The following is a 22,787-nucleotide window of genomic DNA, read 5'->3' as shown; positions in this document are numbered from 1 at the left end:
ACGCAGTGAGTGAAATGGTCTCAGACATTTTGGTTCCTTTGGGCAGCAGTCACACATGGTGGTTCTTCAATTCTGACCAGGAAGTGACCGCATCCTCTGCTTTGGTAGATCAGGATTCCCCACCTGAATTCTATGGAATATTTTTAAATGCTGGGTGGAACATTTTGAAGAATTCAGAAACTCTGACAAGTGAAGTCTAGTACTAAAACACCTTGTAAAAACTCACCTGCACCCAGGTCCAACGCCAATGTTTTGCACACAACTGGCACCAGGAATGACAAACCCTACACACAAGCACTCTAGGGAAATAGAGAAGCTGCACTTGTTACTTGAGTAAGTAAAAGGTAAAATGCTTCATATATTACTTGTTATGAGTAGAAATACATTAGGTTTCCTAATACAGTAGTGGGAAAATTTGGAAACATTAGTTCTATGTAACAGTGTAATTCTTAAAAATACCAAATGGATAAATGCTTCACCATACAAGATTCCTTTCTCAGCATCTTGGAAGCAACTTCTGGATGCAGGAAGACTTCTCATCTATGATCCAGGCAGGTTGTCTATGGTTGCAAAAGTCCAACTTGCATACACACAATGGCAGTACATGTGCTGATTACATGTTTCCACTAACAGACCTTCTATTTCTATGCCACCTTGTCGCCATCTTCTCCAGGACCCTGGGGCCAGGTAGCTCAGGATGTCCTAATTTATGAATGATCCTTATTTTCCTACCCTCCATGAATTCAGAAACTAAAACTTAACCCAGTATGGAACAGATAACAAAAACAACAAAATATTTAGTATAGGCAGTCACTTCCTAATTAAAATTTCAAATAACTCAGTAAATAAGAACAAGAATTTACAAATGTGATTACATCAAACTAAATGCCTTTGGTTAAACAAAGTTAGCAGTCTCAAGACTAAATAGATGGCCTACAGAATTTGCCAACTAAACATCTGGCAAGTGATTCATAACCAGAATATAAAAGAAACTCAGAAAACTAAACTCCTAAAGAACCAAAAATCCAACTAACAAATTGCCAGACAAACTTAAGCACACTTCTCAAAACCAGAAGCATAAATGGTTAATAAAGGAAAAGCAAAGCCAAACAACACTAAATTTTATGTCACTTCAGTGACACAGTCTATCATCAAAAATACAACTGAGGAATTTTCCTAAGAATATAGTGAAAGGGGACACTTACATATTATTCATGGGAACGTAATTTCATGCAACCACTATAGAAAACAATATGTAGGATCCTCAAGATATTATAGATTTATGATATGAACCAGTGCCACCACCTTGTGAGGCTGAGGCCCATTGCATGCATACATGTACACAACAAAGTTAATCCTCTATCCATCTAACATATGCTACTAAGAATTTTTAAAGTAACTGATCAGATCCTTTAAAATGTAATGATTATACAACTTTAAAAGACCAGTGGCAATTTCATTAGAAACGTTTTTTTCTTTTCCTCCCACATTTTAAAGTACATATGTGATGTATATTGTCTGATACCCTAATGCATGATTGTGAACAAGTGTACCAAAATATGCATCCAAAACTACAGCCTTGTGTAGAGTATGTCCACCGCCCTCAAGTAGCTCTGTTCTCCAGGGCCACTGAAGTCTTTGAATGGAATTTGGGTCTAACATATGTTGACAAGTAGAAAACATAGAGTTGCTTTTGATATTGATTTAGGTTTCTGACAGAAAAGAATTTCCTCTATTATCACATGTTCTCAGACCACTGCATCCTGAAAATGTCTTGATCTATGTTAGCAACATACGTAATAGTTACCTGTTTGAAGGTAAAAGTTGAGAATGCAAAAGTGGAACTCAATTTCACCATTGACCTTGAGTTATTCACTTGTAATTGCTTGCTTCAGCAACATCACTGATTCCTTGGGCAACAGCATTTCTAGAGGCCTCTGCACATGCAATTCTTATTGAAACTTCCCTGTTATCAACCACCAATGCCACCAATGTTCTGTGGCTGGCATATATCTATATATCTCATCTCTCTCTCTTTCTCTCTCTCTCTCTCTCTCTCTCTCTCTATATATATATATATACATATATATATAGTGTGTGTGTGTGTGTGTGTGTGTGTGTGTGTGTGAATCAATCCTCTGAGTGTGATGCCCTTATAACTTTCATTGACATCTCATAGGCATGGACTTTGTGTGGACACTTCACCATGCATAGGACATGGAATCCTCTGAGGGAGTCCAGTTGCATCAGATGGCTTTCATGAAAATAGTTTCTTGACACACACCATGGACCAAATACATCCAAGATAACTGTCCCTGGGGCCTCATTCTCTGAAGTCTTGGATGAAATCATAGCACCTGGAGTGGAGAAGGTAAATCTGCAAACATGTTTTCCAACTCATGTTTTTCTCCTGGATGAAGGCCACCAAAGCCAGGCCTCAGGCTAGAGTTTTACAAATTACTTCTGGTGACACACAAGAGGCTTTGAGGAAAGGTGAGCTATAGTGTATACCTCTGTCAATATAAAGACACATACGTACATATATAAAGATATATGAAGATACATACCTGAAACTGTGGGCCTCACTTCCAGCCAGAATTTCAGCTTAGAATATGATTCAGGGATGTGGCCTTTGACTTTCACACTCCTTCTCCAGTTTCCCCTCTTTATCAGGTCCTTGGCTGGCACTAGCTGCTTTTCTAGTATGAAGCAACGAGCACACATGGATGGAGATGTGATGATCACTGGGTTTTTCCCTCTCTATGCTCTGGAAAAAGCTCATAGTAACCTTGATGCTTCCAGACAAGAAGAGAACACGCTGTAAGTAATTCAATATTTTATTCCCATGTACTGTTCTGTTCTGAGGATGGGTGATGGCTGAGGGAACTCTAGGTACACACATCAATGTCTGTATTTTCTACACTGACTATCATCTGTATTGAAGCAGGAACAGCTCAATTTCACTGTTTTATCTTACATCTATTGTTGAGTGATTTTCTGCCTGCTAGTAGGACAGGACTCTATTTCCATACAGCTTCTCCTTTGCAGGCCAGTAAATTCTTCACTTTACTTCTGCATGCCTGTATCTCCTACACTTCAGCTGTCATTGCAGAAAGTGAAGTGATGTTATTACAATCAACCTGAATCACTGGCATGACATCTGTACTAAAGGGCTGTAGCTACATTTCCTGGCCCCCTAAGCCAGTAGTTTTGTGAACTTTTCTCTAGGAACATCTATATTTTGAGAATGTTGATAAAGTGTCGAATGGTAGGCTGGAGGCTCATGCCTGATGCCTGTAGTCATAACTATTCATGGGGCAGATAATTAAGAATGGAAGTTTGAAGCTGGCCCCGGCACAAAAATCTGTGAGACTTTTATCTCCAATTAACCAACCCAAAGCTAGAAGTGTGGCTCAAGTGACAGTGTGCTAGCCTTGAACATAAAAAGTTCAAGGACAGTGTCCAGACACTGATTTTATGCTCTAGGACTGTGTCTCCTCCTTGGCTCTCTCCGTTTTCTCTGTCTGTTCTCTGTGTCTTACTCTCTGTCTCTCACACATGTCCACACACATATTCTTATTATAGACAAGTAGTTACTGTCCCAAATTAAGCATTGTATCATTATTTTATGTCAAATATGATGCACAACCCATGCCTTACCAGGCTGGTTAGTGTGATAAGGATCACTTACTGGAGAATTTTATCTGCCACAGTAAGTTCTGCTTTACTTGTGCACATTCATATTCTTAAATTTGGTTCTGTAACATAGAGTCTCAGCAATACATAGCTGCACTTAAAAAAGAAAAGAAGTAGTTGGAGAGGTGGGGAGGGAAGGGATGATAGGGGAAAAACAAAGGAGGAGGTAACAATGCTCTATAGGAAATGTACTCATATCTTACTCATGAAACTGTAACCCCTCTGTACACTATTTGAACAATAAAAACATGTAAAAAAAAGAAAAGAAAATAACTGCACAGAACTTCAAGAAATTCTAGCAAAGTGATTCCTACTGCAAAAGAAAATGTCATTGTGTCTATCATTTTCACTCCTTTTCAAGTACTGGTGTGACAACTATAGACTGAGGTAGCTGCCCACAATTAAGAGCAGAGATCCCAGGATAGGAATTGCTCTCTTCCCTGCAATAGCATATATTTTTCCTTATTGATCACTAGTACATTCATCTTTCTTTAGTGCTGGGAACTCAGGGCCCGGCACTGTGCTGTCCTTGAACATTTTGCTGAAGGCTAGTGCTCTAGCACTTAAGCCACAGCTCCACTTCCAGCATTTTTGGTGGTTAAATGGAAATAAGAGTCTCACAGATATTCCTGCCCAAGCTAGCTTCAAAACACAATCCTCATATCTCAGCCTCATGAGTAGTTAAGACTACAGGCACGACACACTAGTGTCTGGCTTAACTTATTTATATTACCACTATTTACACACGTTTGGCTGATTTTCATTCTCTTAATTTCCCAAAAATATATTTGAGTGCTTTTGTTAAGGCATTGATATAGACACATCGAGTAGTATGATTTCAGCCAATTATGTTTCTTAGCTACCAATAGATATGAAGTAAAGTCTTACCTGGCTTAGGAAAATTTTATGTGTGCTATTGACTACAGATAGCAATAATTATTGACTAAGTCTTTCTTGTAGATAAATAGCACACTGCAATTAGACATGAGTAGGTGACAGATTTGACTCAAGTCTACACCCATTGATTTGGGGTGATGCTTATCAATTTTGATAAAATATAGAGCTTATGCCAAGTACCTGATTCATATTGTAGTTCCACCATGCATGTAACATATTTTGATTATATTCACGCATTTTTTATAACCATTTTATTGTGTCACACTTCTTTTTTTCTCTCCAATATTTCCAATTTCTTTTACTCATTTTCATTTTTCTGAGGTAGCTAGGAGTGAGCCACTGATCACTGGCTTGCTTTACATTCTTGATTGTCTTTTCCTCTCAAAACTGATACTCTACCACTTGACCTACACTTCCACTTATAGCTTTTTGTTAGTTAACTAGAGATAAAGTGTGTCATGGTCTTTTCTGTACCACCTTGCTTTGACTCAGAATTCTTAGCCCTTTGCTTCCTGTTTAGCTAGGATTGCAGACATAAGCCACCATTAGAGATAGCTTCAATTTCTTGAAGTATCTCCAAGCTTTACTTCTTATATACCTTTATCAAAAATGCAATTTTTGTCTGGATTGATATATAACTGATGTATATCCTGCTTGCTCAAATGATTGAACATTTTTTCTGCTGTGATTTTCTATTTCTAATTTTTTTATTGTGAAAATACCATACACAGGGGTTACAATTACATGGGCAAGATAATGAATGCATTTCTTATCAAGCACTATTGCCTCCTCCTTTGTTTCCCCTTACCATCCATTCCCATCTCCCCCCTACACGGTCCTCTCCTCTCCCCCCTTCCCTTCTACCCCCCCTCGTCAAAGTTGTAAAGTTTATTTTTGACATAACATCTTCTACATCTCATTGTTGCAATGGGTCCACATGTATCACTATTTAAACAATTTTTTCCCTTCCCCTCCACAAATTATACCAACATCAAATACAGTGAAAACAGGGGTTATACCATGGGGGAGGGACATACAAAGCAACAAAGAAATATTTTATAAGTATGTTTGAAACAATAGCAAGAAAGAAAACGCATTTGAGTCCTTATCTTGGGGTTCATTTCACTTAACATCAACTTATCTGACCATTTCTGCTTGTCTTGGAAAAAATTATAATAAGTGAAGTAAGCCAGCAACAAAGAAACATAGGTCCCATTGTTTTCCTTCTTTGCAATATCTATTTCTAATTTTTAAGTGTGTATTTCTTGATTAGATTTTGTCTCTACTTGTGTTTTAGAGTTGTTTTTCACTATTTTTTTCATATATATATATATATATATATACATTATAAAAAATACTGTACAGAGGGGTTACAGTGACATGAGTAAAGTAATGAGTACATTTTGCATCGATCAGTGTTACCTCCTCTTTTGATTTCCCCTACCACCCTTCCCTCCCAACCTCCCCAACTCCTCCCCCAAATTGTAAAGTTCATTTTCAACATAGTGTCATGTACATCTCATTGCTACAATGGGTCAACCTGTATCCTTATTTCAGCAGTTTGGTATTTCTCTTCCTTTTCCCAAATTAGAAAAATGTATAGGTGAGATTCAGGGCACCAGAATCAAATACAGTGAAAACAGGGGTATTACCATGGGAGAACATACAAAAGAAACAAAAAAATCACATAGTACATTATAAATACATTAAAAACAACAGCAAGAAATATAAAACCTATTTTTTTGTTTTTTTAAATGTTTTTATTATAAAAATAGTGTACAGAGGGGTTACAGTTACATGAGTAAGGTAATGAGTACTTTCCCATCGAACATTCTTACCTCCTCCTTTATTTTTCCCCTACCATCCCTTCCCTCCCTACCTCCCTAACTCCTCCGTCCCTCCTCTCCACAAGTTGTAAAGTTCGTTTTCAACAAAGGTCTTGTACATCTCATTGTTACCATGGGTCAACCTGTATCAACCTGCATTTTGTTTTTTCCCTTCCCCTCCCCAAATTTTGTGTCCCTATCTTGGGGTTCAATTCACTTAGCATCATCTTATATGGTCATATGTACATAGCTTTTTATCTTTTCCGCTTGTCTTAGACATATATTAGTTATTGCAAATAAGGGAAACTATGAAACCTATGTTTCTTTGGGCCTGACTTACTTCACTTAATATAATTGTTTCCAGTCCTCTCTGAAATGAATAGCTAGCAAGATTTTTAACTATTCAATTGTCTGTTTCAAAGTTTCTTTCATTATGCTGTATATTTTCAATTGAATACCAACACAGCTGCTTTAACTTCCATTTCTGGAGGTGGAATTTAAGGCCTTGTATATGAGACAATTGATTCTAGCACATAGTCAAAAGCAGAGATTAATTCTTGCTGTTGTTTTATGAGCTATTTGAATTGTATTTAAGTTACCTGTGTGTGTATGGTCCCCTCATTTTCTCTATTACTTGCAAAGTTTAGGTCTCTATTAAGAACTAATCTATTTTTTTATTGAAAAGGTCATGAGCTGGGGGTTACAATTACATAGGTAAGACTATAAGCAAATTTGTTTTTAATCATTGTTTCCCCGTCCCTCTTTACATCTAACTTAACACTTCCCTCTCCCCCAAAAAAGTTGAAATGTTCATATCCTACATAGTGTCAAATGAATATCAATGTTGCTATGGCTCATCAATTGTTCTGCTGCTTCTGTGATTCTCTCTCCCCTCCACATATTGCATTGTCTATTATGCAAAACACAAGGTACAAAAAAACTAATAGAAATGAATAAAGAAAAAAACAATGATGAAGGTAAAAAAAAACCTATATGCAGGGTCTAATGAGAATCTCGTTTCCACAAGTTGTAGTTCATGTTCATATGCTTCATTATCAAACCAAATGCCCCTCAGTAGATGAGTGGATCAAGAAAATGTGGTATATACACACAATGGAAGTCTAGGCTTCCATCAGAAAGAATAACATTGTTCCATTCATAAGGAAATGGAAAGACTTGCAAAAATTTATATTAAGTGAAATAAGCCAGACCCAAAGAAAAGCTTGCCACATGATTTCCCTCATTTTTCAGAATTAGAATATGTGTATGATATTCTTAACAGAGGTTCTCAATAACCCAAGTGCTTAGTGCAAAGAACTAAACAATTTTGACATTAAAAAATATATGGTGTTTCACGCATAAATGCCCAGTTTCACAATGTCATCCCTTCTTATGGGTGTGGGGTTTAAGCCATGTATTATTTGGCACCTTCTCCAAGAATCAGATATCTATTGTTTGCAATTACTTTTTGGTCTTTTATTTCCTTGATCCATGTATCTGTTTTCATCAGAATTTTTTCTGCTATTATAGCTCTGCAGTATAAGAGAAAACCAGATATAGAGATACTGTCATGTTGTTCTTCTGCCTTAAGGTAGCTCAGGCTAATTGAGGATTTCCTTTTTCATAAAATTTAGTTGTGCCTTTTTAATTTTTGTGAGGGAACTGATAGGAATTTTGATGGAGACTCCAATGAATCTGTAGCTGGTTTTTCAGTAATACCGCTATTTTCACCATACTGATAGTGGGATCCAGAATAATGGGTGATATGTGTTGATATGTGTAATTTTGTTGCTTTTGCCTTTGATATTGCATGATTTTTACTTCAGTCTTATCCCCCTGCTGTTTTTGTAAAGCCTCCTCTTTGCTTTATTGATTATTGCTATTGTGTTCTTTATTCTCTAATTCTTTTCCTTATACTTGATTATTTCATTATTTCTACTTATCTTGGGTTTATTTTTCTAGTTCCATGAGATACAGCATAGATTCTTTAGTACAGTGTCTGTACTCCTGATTTCAGCAAAGGTTGTTAAAGTGCCATTTCATTCCTCTTTTTCTGTATCTGTAGATTCTGATAATTGTTTTCATTTTTTTGTTCCAAAAAGCAGTTATCTTCTTGAAGTTTGGCTTGAAAACAAATCATTTAATGATGCATTAATCACTGAATGAAATTGAATATTTTAAGTGAAATTTATTTTTTTACCTGAAAAATAATTCATTTCATTTCCATGTTATGGGCATATTTTCGGTGTTTTCCTGGTTAATTTCTACTCTTACTACAGTGTGGTCTACAGGTGTGCTCGACATACTTTCAATACTTTTTAAATCTGGCTAGATTTGTGTGTTATCATACGATCTCTTCTGGAGATCAAATGCTCAGTATGTTGATGAAAAATGGTTTATTCAGACGTTGGTGAAATGTTCTATAAGTGGATGTGAGACTCATCTAATCAAAGGTGACATTTAATCCTCATACCTCCCTGTTGAGTTTCTCTGGATGATCTCTCCAGAAAATCTTCAACTATTAATATATCGAGGACTATTTCAAAGGCTGCTTAAGTTAAGTGATTGGATAGTGTGTTAATATACATTTACAATTGTTATGTCATCTTGTTGATTTGATCCATCTATCATTACTACAAACTTGTCACATTTGGTTGCTTTGATTAAAGTCTGTGATATACGATGGATGCTTCTGCTTTCTTTTGGCTTTTATGTGCGTGAGCCGCCTTATTCCACTGCTTTTTTGTCCTTTCACTTATTGTTTATTTCTATTATAAAGCTGATGTACAGAGGGGGTTACAGTTGCATAAGTGAAAGAGTACATTTCTTTTGGAACAACGTCACCTGTTCCCTTGCTATGTTTGCTTCCCATCCTCAGCCACAACTTCAATAGTTTATTTTCAGCATAGTGTCTAGTGAGTAGCACTGCCTCATTTGTTTACACTTTGTTCCACCATTTCTGTGCCCCCATGCTCTCACAAAAACACATGCATGAACAAACCAAAGGTAGATAAAATAGCAAAATAAGTAAAATAAACAAATGAACAAACAAACAAAAACCTCTTGTGACCATTTACTGGAGTTCATTTCGACAAATATAATTTTGCATGATCAGATGCACATCGTTATTTCACCTTTGTGTTCCTCTCCTAAATATAATCTTTATTCACACTGTGTGGAATACCTAGAGACCTGTACAATTTATCATGTTCAAGTGACTTTTTATTGGTGGTGGTGGTGGTCATGGGGCTTGAACTCTGATGCTGTCCCTGAGCTCTTCAGCTCAAGGCAAGCACTCTACCGCTTGACACAGCACCGCATCTGGTTTTCTAGTGGTTCTTTGGAGTTAAGAGTTTCAAGGACTTTCCTGCTTGGGCTCCCTTTGAACCATGATCCTCATATCTAAGTCTTCTGAGTAGCTAGGATTACAGGCATGAACCACCAGCACCCATCCCAAATGTCTTTTTTAAATTGTTTTTTTTTTTTTTTTTATCATTTGGCTTGTTTATTTGTAGATTTAGAAGTACATTCTAGCTACTACATTCAGAAAAACCATGCAAACTATGCTTCTCTGGGTCTGCCTTACATTCCTTTCTTACACTCATTGAGGGCCACTGATGGCGAATTGTGTTTCTTGGAATCAAACTATCATTTGGATTGGAGGTTTTATTCATTCAGACATTCTAACTCTTATTGGTAGTTTCTTGCGTTTCCATTCCCAGTCATTATTGACAGATCACTTGTCACTACTTCCAATATGTGACTTCTTCTTCAGGTTTATTGCAACTTCTTCCGCCCTTGCTCTCCATCTAGAATCTTCTATTGAGTTCAATAGTAGTGACTTTTGACTTTTGGAATATGAGTTTTAATTTGTCGGTTATACATTCTGTGGTGCTTGTGGGGCTAAAATAGATTACAACAAACTATTTAGGAATGATGACAGCTATCCTTGACAATGAGGATAAAAAAGAAACAAAATATACACACGCAAATAGTAGAGGACTGTGATCAAATCCATAAATGAATTACAGAAAGGTTATAATGAAATCTTTTCATTTAACTGTTAGTGAAACTTTTTCATTTAATATTTTAAGATAAAATATTAAAGACATACAAATGAAAACTGCAACTGCATTGTATTCCTCCCATCATTTGTAAATTGGATATTCAAATTTATATTGATCTATGGTAATTACTAGATATATTACCAATTTTTCCCTCTTCATAGGAATTATGTGTAAGATTTGTCTACCACATTTACAATGTTAGAACATTCGCAGGTCACTTTTTATAGTCACTCTTACCAGTAAGTTTTATACAGTTTTAGATTTTTATTCTCTTTTGGTAGAAGTACAACAAATTACCATTCAATAGAACAGTTTATGAATACAGTGCCTCTTGATCAGTGCCCCTTTCAACATTCTCACCCACACCTCCCACCCCACTCCCTTCTTTTCTTAATTTTAGGTTATTTATTGAATTGTTTTTTGCCATTTAACAAACAATTTATGTGCACTTTATGTATACTGATGTATATATACCCCCATCCTGGCACTCATTTTTTGGACTTGGACTCTATCTTTCTAAAGAATTATACTATTTGTGTTCTCCATAGATTCTATTAAACTCAGTTAATTCATTTATAAATGCTTGTGTGCCCCAGGCACATTTTAGTTCCCAACAATCATACAACCTGTGCTTCTCTGAGTCTGGTTTACTTCACTTAACACAATCTTTTCCTAGTCTTTCCATTTCTTTATGAATGGTTTGATGTCATTCTTTGTAATGGATGAACAGAATTCCATTGTGTATACAGACTACATTTTCCTCCACTGAGGAACATCTGGACTGCTTCCATATCTTGCCTATAGTAAATAAAGCTGCAATAAGCATGGTTGTAGTGGCAGCATTGTTGGAACATTCTCAGCTCAATGGTATAGTCACTCTTACTAGTAAGTTTAATAGATTTTTTAAATTTTATTTGCTTTATGCAGTTGTATAAAGAGAGCAGTTGATGAATTCAGTGCCTCAATATCACTCCCACCTGAACCCCATGCTTCATTTTCTTAATTTTAGATTAGGTCTTGATTTTTTGCCATTTATCAAAGCAATTCATGTATACAATGCATCTTGATCTGTGTCATCCCTTCAATATGTTTCATCCAACCCTTCCCTTATTTGTCCTAATTTTGTGGCATATACAATGCATTCTTGCCTGCATTCTACTCATCTCCCATATTCATGCTTCTATTCCTATACATTTGACCTCCTACACCCTGCAGGTATTCCTAATACTCATTTTGTTGGGCTTAGACTTTATCTTTCTTAGTAATTACATTATTTTTGCTCTCCATGGATTCTTTTTTTAAAATTTATTTATTGTGAAAATACTGTACAGAGGAGTTACAATTACATGGGCAAGATAAGGAGTACATTTCTTATCAAGCATTGTTGCCTCTTCTTTGTTTCCCCTTCCCATCCCTTCCCATACTCCCCCTACTTCCCTCACTCGATCCTCCCCCCCCCCACCAAAGCTGTAAAGTTCGTTTTTCGACATAACTACTTGTACATCTCATTGTTGCAAATGGGTCTACCTGTATCCCTAGTTAAACGATTTGTTTTTGCCCTTCCCATCCACAAATTATACAAACATCAAATATAGTGAAAGTAAGGGTTATACCTTGGGGAGGGACCTACAAAGCAACATAGAAATCATCTTATAAATATGTTAGAAACAATTGCATGAAAGAAAAAAAACATTTGAATACTTATCTTGGGGTCTCCATAGATTCTATTATACTTCAGTTAATTCATTTAAAATGGCTTGGATACCACTCAGTGTGCTTACTTCCAGATTTATAGACACATTCTAGTTTCCATTAAAGAGAGAAATCATACAATCTGCGTTTCTCTGGGTCTGACTTACTTCATATTTCATAATCCTCTCCAAATCTTTCCATTCCTTTATCTTTTTAATTTTTTTTTTTTTTTTTTTTTTTTTTTGGTCAGCCATGGGGCTTGAACTCTGGGACTAAGTGCTGTCCCTCAACTCTTCAGCTCAAGATGAGCACTCTACCACTTGAGCTACAGTGCCACTTCCAGTTTTCTGGTGGTTTATTGGTGATAAGAGTTTCAGGGACATTCCTGCCCGGGCTGGCTTTGAACTGCGATCCTCAGATCTCAGCCTCTTGAAAATCTACGATTATAGGTGTGAGCCACCGGTCCCTAGCTTCCATTTCTTTATTAATGGTTCAATGCCATTCTTTATCATGAATAAGCAGAATTCCATTGTGTATATAGATGTATCTGGGCTAATTCAATACCTTGGCTATATTAAATAAAGCTGCAATAAACATGGTTGTGGTGATAGCTTTAATGTGACTTTGTTTGTTCAGTATTGGATATATGCTCAGAAGTGGAGTTGTTGGCTCCTAGGATAGTTTTATGTTTAGTGTTTGAGGACCCTCCATACTACTTTCCAAACTAGTTGAACAAATTTCTATTCCCACCAACAGTGTAATAGAGTCTCTTTGGACCACATCCTCACCAACATTTCTTATTGTTTTCTTGATAATGGCCATTCTGGGTTGAGACACAGTCCCAGTTTGGTCTTCATTTGCATTTCTTTATAGAAAGCGATGTTCAACATTTTTTAATGTGTCTATTTGCCATTGTTATTTCTTCTTCTAAGAAGTCTCTCTGAAGTCATTAGCTCATTTATTACTCAGATACTCTTAACTGTGCTTCTCTGAGAACATCTTTATCCTTTCTTCATTTCTAAAGGATATCTTTTGTAGGCTCAATATTCTTTGTGGATAATTTACATATATTTTATCTGCATTATTACTGTAAAGATTTCTTGCCACATTCTCTAGATTTATATGGATACTACTGAGGATTAGCTATTAGGCAAATGAGAGCACACCTATATGATATAAGTCCCATTTCTGTTATAGTTTAGAGAATCCTCCCTGTATATGTATCTCACTTGTGAAATCATGATGAGACAGCTTGCTGTAGATGTTATGGCCAAAAATTTCATTGCCCTTCATGTTAAGGAATAGAACACTGTATCCTTGTTCACAATTCCTTTTTTGAAAATAATCAACTTTTGACAAACCATTTCACACATCTTCATTCTTACTTACAGTTTGCTTTGCCATATGTGTGGTTCAATTACATTTCCCTCAAAGTCACTATTTTCTTCTGTTTAGAAGACTTCACAAACATGATAGGTTTTCATTGTAATCATTTCGTATATACCTACAGCATATGTTGAACAAGTTTATCCTTTAATTAGTAGTTCCGATGTGCCTTCATTGTTTCCATTTTTGAAGAATGTCTGTTGATTTCATTATATAAATTTCTTTAGAATGTGCATAACACATGCACATGTGGGCAAGTGCGTACACGTGCATGTGTGTGCGCATGTGCACATGCATGTCCACATACACACACACTGGCACTCACAGATATGAAACACAGAAAAAAAGAAAAGTACTTTGAAACTTTTTTGGAGGGTCCAGTCATGGGGCCTGAACTCTGGGCCTGGGCGCTGTCCCTCAACTCGTCAGCTCAATGCTAGCACTCTACCACTTGAGCCAGAGCACCACTTCCAGCTTTTATTTCTACTTATGTGGTGATGAGGAATCAAACTCAGGACCTCATGTATGCAAGGCAAGCACTCTACCACTGATCCACATTCCCAGCCACTTTGAAACTTTTTATTTCTCTCTATTTGTTCCTTTTCAGTTTCTCAATCTATATATATTTGGAAGAGAATAGTGAGCACAGCATTTTACCATGGTGGCCTTGGAATTGGGATTGCATTGTAATTCTTCCTTACAGTTCTCTTCTCAACCTCCATATTGGAGGCTCCCCTCTCCATAATTAGTTCATTGAAGTTGAATGCAACCCTTTTGTTTTATTGCATAAATAAAAACAAAATTCTCTCACCTTATATTTTAGCTCTTGTTCTGGTTGATATTCCAGGAAGAGCTGTTCAACAAGTTAAGTCTATTAGAACAGTTTGCTATATAATCTTTCATAAATAACACTTTGCTTCTGAAAGTTACTCTTAATTTGAACATTCATTAGTTAGTCTGACCTGCCATACAAACGCATAACATAACTGGGTGACTCAAACACAAGATTTCCAGAATATTTTCTGCCTCATGAAAACCTAATGCAATGGATAAGCGCTTTTTTGCTGTGGTGCATGCAATAGTGGGGGAAAAGGATGTCTCTCAGCTTAATTAAGTTTCTGAATCTCATTCGTGGCATGTTCCTTTCATGTCCTTACTTAATTCTACATACAAACATAAGACATTGCATTCACATTCTATTCCAATTAGGATAATATTTTAACAGTCATTAGCAGAGAATTGAGAATTCAATCCATGAAAATCCTAAGTTCTGTAAAAATCCTCCTAAATTTCTATGCTTATTATACAGGCTTATCTTCAAGAACTATCAGTTTGTTTTGGCCTTGGCTTTTGCTATTGAGGAGATCAACAAAAACCCTGATCTTTTACACAACTTCTCTCTGGGATTTGATATGTATAATATTCACTTCAGAGCTTGGACAATGTTCAAGAATCCCTTCACTTGGCTCTTTGGGAAGTACAAGATTCCAAACTACTCCTGTATGAGAGAAAGGAGGTCTATAGCAGTACTTACAGGACCATCAGGAATAAAATCTGACCAAATTGGGACGTTGCTGGGACTCTACAGATTTCCACAGGTGAGGGTGGAAGATGTAGAAGGATATAAAAATGACTAATATTTCATGTGCTAGAAGAGAATGAAGGAAGAGACTTATGAGCCTATCAAATTTTGTGGCATCAAAAAGTAAGTATTCAAAATTATATATAAAGTGGGATGTGTGTGTGTGTGTGTGTGTGTGTGTGTGTGTGTGTGTGTGTATTCACTGTTCAAGAAAGGAGAAATGGAGAGTTAGAGCAGACAAATAATTTATTGTTTCAAGCCTTATCAATATTTTTCTTTAATACAATCAGGAAACGGAAAATGACTTTGTAGTGTGAAGATATGTTGAGCAGGGTACTGATGACCCACACCTGTATGCTAACTAATCAGGAAACTTGTATCTGCAATTAACCAGCAACAAGCAGAAAGTAAATGTGTAGATCAAGTGATTGACCAGTCTTGAGGGGGAAAAAACAAGGAAATGCATGAGGACATGAGTTTTTACCCCTCTACTGGCTTGTAAGTTCACTTAAAATTGCAATGAAAATCTAGAAAGGAATACTACTGAGTGCATCTTTAAAATATTATGTAAGAGCTGGTGGCTGGTGGCTCATGCCTGTAACTCTTAGCTACTCATGTGCCTGAGATTTGAGGATCAGGATTCAATCCCAGTTGAATGAAGTAAGTCAGGCTCAGATCCAGAAATGTGAAATGTGTTCTCTCATGTGTGAAAGTTAGATCTATAATATTAACTATGCAATATGAAATTAATATGGCACATGCACATAGCCTCTTACATATATATATATATATATATATTTGTATATGTATATATATGATCAATCTGGTGAAAGTATGGTATACATAGGGGTGAAAGTCCATGCTGTGACTTTTCTAATAAAAAATAAACACCAGATTGCATATCTTGTCTGAGTCAGGTAGGTGTTGACGGAAAAGGCAGAGGAACACGGAATGGATGGGTGGAATTAAACAATGTAATATTCAATATACATGTGTGAAAATGGAATTAGGAAAGGCAGGGAATGGTTAGGGTTGACATTGATGGGAAAAGTTGATAAAAAATAGTGACAGATCAGGAGACATTTTACAAATAAATTCACATATTCTACAACTATTCAAAAACAATTAAACTATTTTTTCAAAACTAAAACAAAACCTACCTTCTACCTACTTTACCTACTGGTAATCTTCTCATTCATGAAGCATCCGATTTTCTTTCTCTTTAGCTTACCATGGGGCCTTTTGATCATGGCCTGAGTGACCATCACAAGTTTCCTGCTCTCTATCAGATAGCTCCAAAGGACACATCAATAGCCACTGCCATGGTCTCCTTACTGCTTTACTTCAGCTGGAGCTGGGTAGGATTGCTGACCTCACAGGATGAGAATGGTTCATGGGTTCTTGCTGAATTGAAAGAAGAGATGACCAAGAACAGAGTTTGTGTGGCCTATGAGCTACTGATCTCAAGCAAAGGTGTGTCTCATCTATTCAAATTAATCGAAGTTTATAATGAGATAAATAAATCTTCAGCAAATGTCCTCATCATATATGGTGATAATGAATCACTACTAGATTTAATGGTGTGTATTGAGCAACTCTTAATCAAAGGCAAAGTTTGTATCATGAACTCACAGTGGGATTTAACCATGAGAAGGAAATATTTCATTCTAGGCTCATTGCATGTTCCTCTTATTTTTTCACATCATCATACAGATCTTTCTGGATTCACAGATTTTGTCAAGGCAGTAAACCCTTCCAAATACCCAGAAGACATTTTTCTTGCTAGGTTGTGGTTTCTGTCATTTAATTGCTCAGATGCTGACTCTGACTGTGTAACATGGGACAATTGTCCTCATGAAGCCTCTTTGGATTGGTTGTCTGGGTATATTTCTGTCATGACTATGTCTGGAGATAGTTACAATATATACAATGCTGTGTATGCTGTGGCCCAGGCTCTCCATGAGATGCTTCTTCATCAAACAGAAGATCACACAATGGGAAATAGAAAAGGAACAGTGCCTTCCCCTGCACAGGTAATTTCACCTTTGTTCAATGGCATACACCATGAACAAAGGCACTTCCTAGAATGTGTCTTATTCTATGAAATTGAATATTCCAGGTGTTTTCCCAAACCCAGGAAATAACTTTTTGTCGGTTTTGAGGCTTGAACTCTCAGCTTGGGCACTACTCAGCTCAAGGCGAGCACTCTACCACTTGAGCCACAGCACCACTTCCAGTTTTCTAGTGGTTTTTATTGGAGATGAGAGTCTCATGGACTTTCCTGCCCAGGCTGGCTTTGAACCGTGATCCTCAGATCTCAGCCTCCCTAGTAGCTAGGATTACAGGCATGAGCCACTGGCACCCAGCCGGAAATAACTTTTGTTTAAATATTATGAGGGGTTACAGACATATGTTCAAATGCTCTTCAGAAATCAACTGGCCAGTAACAAGAATAAAATGTATTCCATGATTCTGTATATTGTTTTTATTTTGTTGGTTCAGAAACATGAATGTTTTACCTGGGTCCCTTTGCCTTAGGCTAGCAATCTATCACTTGAGCCATACCAGTACTTCTCTTTTTTTTCTGAGTAATTTATTGGAGACAAGTCTCACGGACTTTCAGCCCATTCTGGATTTTAGCGGCAATCCTCAAATCTCAGCCTCCTGAATAGCTGAGTGTAGAGGTGTGAACCACCTGGCTTATGAAATCATTTAGTTACAGATAGCTTCAATCTGCTCATAGCAAATGTTGTGAAAACTGTGAATGCAGTTTTCTCTTATGAGTTTTTCAATAATAGCAAAGGAAGACCTACTGAAAGAATTTTTCATATATTTCATAAATCATCGTTTCATTCAACTTTGGTATTAAAAATTTAGCAAGCTCAAAGTGTAGACCTTCATAAAAATAGTGCTTATGCTAAGCTGTGCCTACACAATGGAGAATTGTCTCATTCATAACTACTTAAATCACATTGGTTTATTTTTTAATACAATTTTATTGTAAAAATACTGTACAGAAGGGTTACAGTTACATGAGCAAGGTAATGAGTACATTTCCTATCAAGCACTGTTAACTCCTCCTTTGTTTTTCCCCTACCACCCCTTCCTTTCCACCTCCACAACTGCTCTCCCCCACCCCGAAGTTGTAAAGTTCATTTTCAACATAATGTCTTGTGTATCTCATTGTTACAATGGGTCAACCTGTATCCTTATTTAAGTTTTTTGTTTTTTGCCTTCCTCACCCAAAATTCGACAAGTGTAGTATGTACGAGATGCAGGGCACCAACATCAAACACAGGAATTATACCGTGGAGGAGGAACAAACAAAGAAACAAAAAATTCACACATTACATTACAAATACTTTAGAAACAATAGCAAGAAAGAAAAATCACTTGTGTCCCTATCTTAGGGTTCATTTTGCTTAACATCATCTTATCTGGTCATATATACATAGCTTTTGAGCTTTTCTGTAATTGCACATAAGGGAAACCATGGGACCTATGTTTCCTTGGGCCTGGCTTACTTTACTTAATATAATTTCTTTCTGATAGAGGCATAAAATTCCATTGTGTGTGTGTGTGTGTGTGTGTGTGTGTGTGTGTGTGTGTGTGTGTGTGTGTGTGTGTGTGCATCACATTTTCTTGATCCATTCATATACTGAGGGGCATCTAAGTTGGTTCCATATCTTAGCTATGGTAAACAATGCTGCAATAAACATATTTGTGTGCTGGTAGCTTTAGTATGGTTCACCTTGGTTTCTCTTTGGGATAAAAGATCTTCTATTCCTTTTATAAGTGAACAGAATTCAAAAAGATTATTTTTATTCCTCCATAGGTTTTATTCTGTGATATTTCATTAGGTATCTCTCCTATTCTTCAATTCAGAATCAGGGATTAAAGGCATTCAGGAACTTTTCTTAGTTCAGGTTTTCTGTCTTAACTCTGGGATATACTTCACCATAAGATGATGTATCTATTTTAGCTGCACCCTTTTCTGGAAAACATCCAATTTTACAATCCTGTGGGAGACCAAGTGATTTTGGATGAGAAAAGGAAATTGGAGCCAGAGTATGACATTCTGAACATTTGGAATTTTCCAGAAGGTCTTCAATGTACAGTGAAAGTAGGAAAGTTTTCTCCATATGCTCTCCATGATAATCAACTGTCCTTATCAGAAGATATGGTAGAGTGGACCATAGGAACTGCAGAGGTGGGTTGGATCTAATCATAATGATTTTAAGGACAAATACATAAGTAAATGTCATCCTTTAAATTTATACCTGACTGAGTGCCAGCCACTTTCCTCTATATTCCTAGCTACTTGGATAGCTGTGATTTGAATATCATGGTTTAAAGTCAGCCCAAGCAGGAAAGTTTATGAGACTGTTACTGCCAATAAACCACTAAAAATCTGGAAGTAGAGCTGTGACTCAAGTAGTGGAGTTATAACCTTGAGCAAAAAAACTCAAGGCCACTGCCTAGATCTTGAGTTCAAACCCCAGGATCAGCACCAAAAAATTAAATGTTTTAAATATTGATTGAGAATATTTTCATAAAATATAAATTATATCTTTTTGGTAGGTTCCCTGCACTTGTGATAAAATACCTGAGGAATCACTTTATGTAGTGGAACCTTTTAGTTTGTTCCCTTCTGTGGATGCTACTTAGGCAGCTTTTGTGAGAGGAAACTTTGAAGGTGTCTGTGATAAGATTTATTCTTCAGAGCCACAGGAAACTTAGGCCTGGGGTTCACATAACCTTATAAAAGCTAGGTCCTCCTCTTTGCTTTGCCGCATGTCACAGATGAGTAAGAGACAAAATATAATGACTTGAATTCTCAAAAGCTCCATGGCACTGTATATTAGGACTTTTTCTTCACCATTAGTTTCTAACTTTTAAAGAGTCCATACTGTTCAATAGTTCAACAAGCTAGAAATTCAGGTGGAACATAAAAGTCTTTTAGAATAATGGGATATAGAATGTATAACCGAATTCAATTAATTGACTGGACTTAATTGCATAGAAACATTATGCTTAATAATCTGATTCTTTAAAACAATGGATTTTTGAAGAACTAGTTAAGAAAGTTTGAAGAGTTACTGACATATACTTGATTTTCCTCAGACTCCTCACTCTGTCTGCAGTAAGAATTGTTGTCCTGGATTCAGGAAATCTCATCAAGAAGGAAAGGCTGACTGTTGTTTTGATTGTACCCTTTGCCCAGAGAATGAGATTGCTAATGAGACAGGTAAGTCTGTAACTTACTAAGAAATTGTTCATCTCTCCCCTGTTTTCCTCAATTTAATGAAGTCAATGCAAAAGTTATACATCATTTTACTTCTCTCTGTTAATAATTTCATTTTCACAAGTGGTAGTATTGCTAGTTGATATATGATAGGTCATGAGCTTGAGTTACATATTTTAATGGTATTTTCTAGTCTACTGCAGGCCAAGTTATTTCATTAATCTCTCTTATCACCTAGGGTTAACACAACTATAAACTCTAATATGAAAGTAAACACAGTCATCTTAAAATTTACATTTTGTTCACACAGAACACATGGATGTTGCAAATATATTTCCCTCTGCCCAGAACTGCTCATATCACAAAGCAAATATTTAGAAAGGTGGATTCATTTTAAGAAGTGAGCATGAATATGTGTCCAGGAGTGGTTACTCTGTTCCTACTACTTCTCAGATGAGTTGGAGAGAAAAATAGAATGAGATGAATCAAGGATGTGCCATAGGATAAAATTAATGTTTTACAGAGACATGTAGGAAAATGTAAGCCATATTATTTACAATTTTCAATTGGATTGTAGAACAGGGTATAGTTCTGTTAATAAACATTAGAAAAAAGGTGTAGGAAGTCACTGGTACACTAGAATGTCCCAAACGGCACATTATCAACAGATGTAATAATCACTGAAAGAAAAAAAACGAATACAAAAGCCAAAATAAAAAAGATGCAAAGGAGAGGAAGTTATGGTTTAGAAAATAAATAAAAGTAGGTTTATGATACTTAATGTTAGAATTATATCCAAATGAACAATACCCTAATTTCTTTGAAGAAAGGGGCTTCACAACAAGAACTAATGATAATGGCAGCTTAAACTTCTTACCAGATATGGAACAGTGTATGAAGTGTCCAGATCATCAGTATGCCAACACACAGAGAGACCACTGCCTCCTGAGAGCTGAAAGTTTCCTGGCCTTTGGAGACCCCTTGGGCATGGCTCTGGCCTGCATGGCTCTCTGCTTCTCTATGCTCACTGCTGTTGTTCTTGGGATATTTGTGAAACACCAAGATACTGCCATTGTCAAGGCCAACAACAGGGCTCTCAGCTACATCTTGCTCATTTCCCTCATCTTCTGCTTCCTCTGTTCCTTGCTCTTTCTTGGACGTCCCAACACAGTCACCTGCATCCTGCAACAGATCACATTTGGGGTTGCATTCACTGTGTCTGTTTCTACTGTTTTGGCCAAAACAGTGACTGTGGTCCTGGCCTTCAAGGCCACTTCCCCAGGGAGAAAGATGAGGTGGCTGCTGGTATCAGGGGCTCCAAACCTCATCATTCCCATCTGCACCCTGATCCAGGTGACCCTCTGTGGACTTTGGTTGGGGACCTATCCTCCCTTTGTGGACACAGATGCACACTCTGAACATGGCCACATCATCATCCTGTGCAACAAGGGATCCCTCACTGCCTTCTACTGTGTCCTGGGATACCTGGGCTCCCTGGCCCTGGCCAGTTTCACTGTGGCTTTTCTGGCCAGGAACCTGCCTGACACCTTCAATGAAGCCAAGTTCCTGACCTTCAGCATGCTGGTGTTCTGCAGTGTGTGGCTCACCTTCCTGCCTGTCTACCACAGTGCTAAGGGGAAGGTCATGGTGGCAGTGGAGGTCTTCTCCATTTTGGCATCTGGTGCAGGACTCCTAGGCTGCATTTTTGCCCCAAGGTGCTACAATATCTTGTTAATGCTCAACAGAGATTCTCTACATGGCTTCAGGGATAAAAGACTATGTAGTAGAAGAAATTAATTTTCTCATGTTTAAACTCATATGCTTGAGTAGTATATATGTCTGGTCTAAATCTACAGTAATTTCTCATTGTTATACTAGTTTGTATTGTGAAATTTTTATTTCAATGAATAAGGGTCTTTTGCTCATTTTTCTGCTAGTAGCAGCCATAAGTAGTGGTGCTCACTTTTTAAATTTAACTGTTCCTGGTATAGTTTGGTTCCTCCTATTTAATCTGCATTTAATATTATCCCCTCTTCTCAGTTTATGTTCACTCTTGTCTTTCTGAATCATTTTTCTAAATTTTCAAGTATATTAACTTCTTTTCGACACTCTACCATGTTGCATAGTCCTTTAATTCATTTCATTAGTATTTTTCTCTTCACAAAGTTTCATCTTTTAACATGATTGGTAGAGGTTGTTTAGTTCAATACTTGTAAATTTCTACTCACATATTTTCCTTTTACAATAATCCCGAGTCTCTTTTGTGGGACCATTCTCTATATATCTATCTTTCTCTTTTTCTCTTTGTCTATCTCTATATCCTTCTATCTCTACTTCTTCCCTCTCACTCTGCTTTCCTCAGGTGGTGTAAGAAATGAATTGTATAAGCTACTAAA

At 36.8% G+C, this 22,787-nt stretch overlaps 1 protein-coding gene across 1 annotated transcript; it reads left to right on the top strand.

The window, feature by feature from the left end:
- The first annotated feature begins 2,722 nt into the window (after positions 1-2,722).
- On the top strand, positions 2,723-22,188 carry LOC122119866 (vomeronasal type-2 receptor 116-like). Its single transcript, XM_042693934.1, has 6 exons — positions 2,723-2,820; positions 14,874-15,162; positions 16,373-17,179; positions 19,129-19,356; positions 20,271-20,394; positions 21,272-22,188. The coding sequence occupies exons 1-6, from the start codon at positions 2,723-2,725 to the stop codon at positions 22,186-22,188; spliced, it is 2,463 nt and encodes an 820-aa protein (XP_042549868.1).
- The last annotated feature ends 599 nt before the right edge of the window (positions 22,189-22,787 follow it).

The sequence above is a fragment of the Dipodomys spectabilis genome, unplaced genomic scaffold, assembly GCF_019054845.1.
Source record: "Dipodomys spectabilis isolate Male_0828 unplaced genomic scaffold, ASM1905484v1 ptg000173l, whole genome shotgun sequence".
NCBI lineage: Eukaryota > Metazoa > Chordata > Mammalia > Rodentia > Heteromyidae > Dipodomys > Dipodomys spectabilis.
Note: the sequence above shows the minus strand (reverse complement) of the source record. Positions and strands in the feature narration are given on the sequence as shown.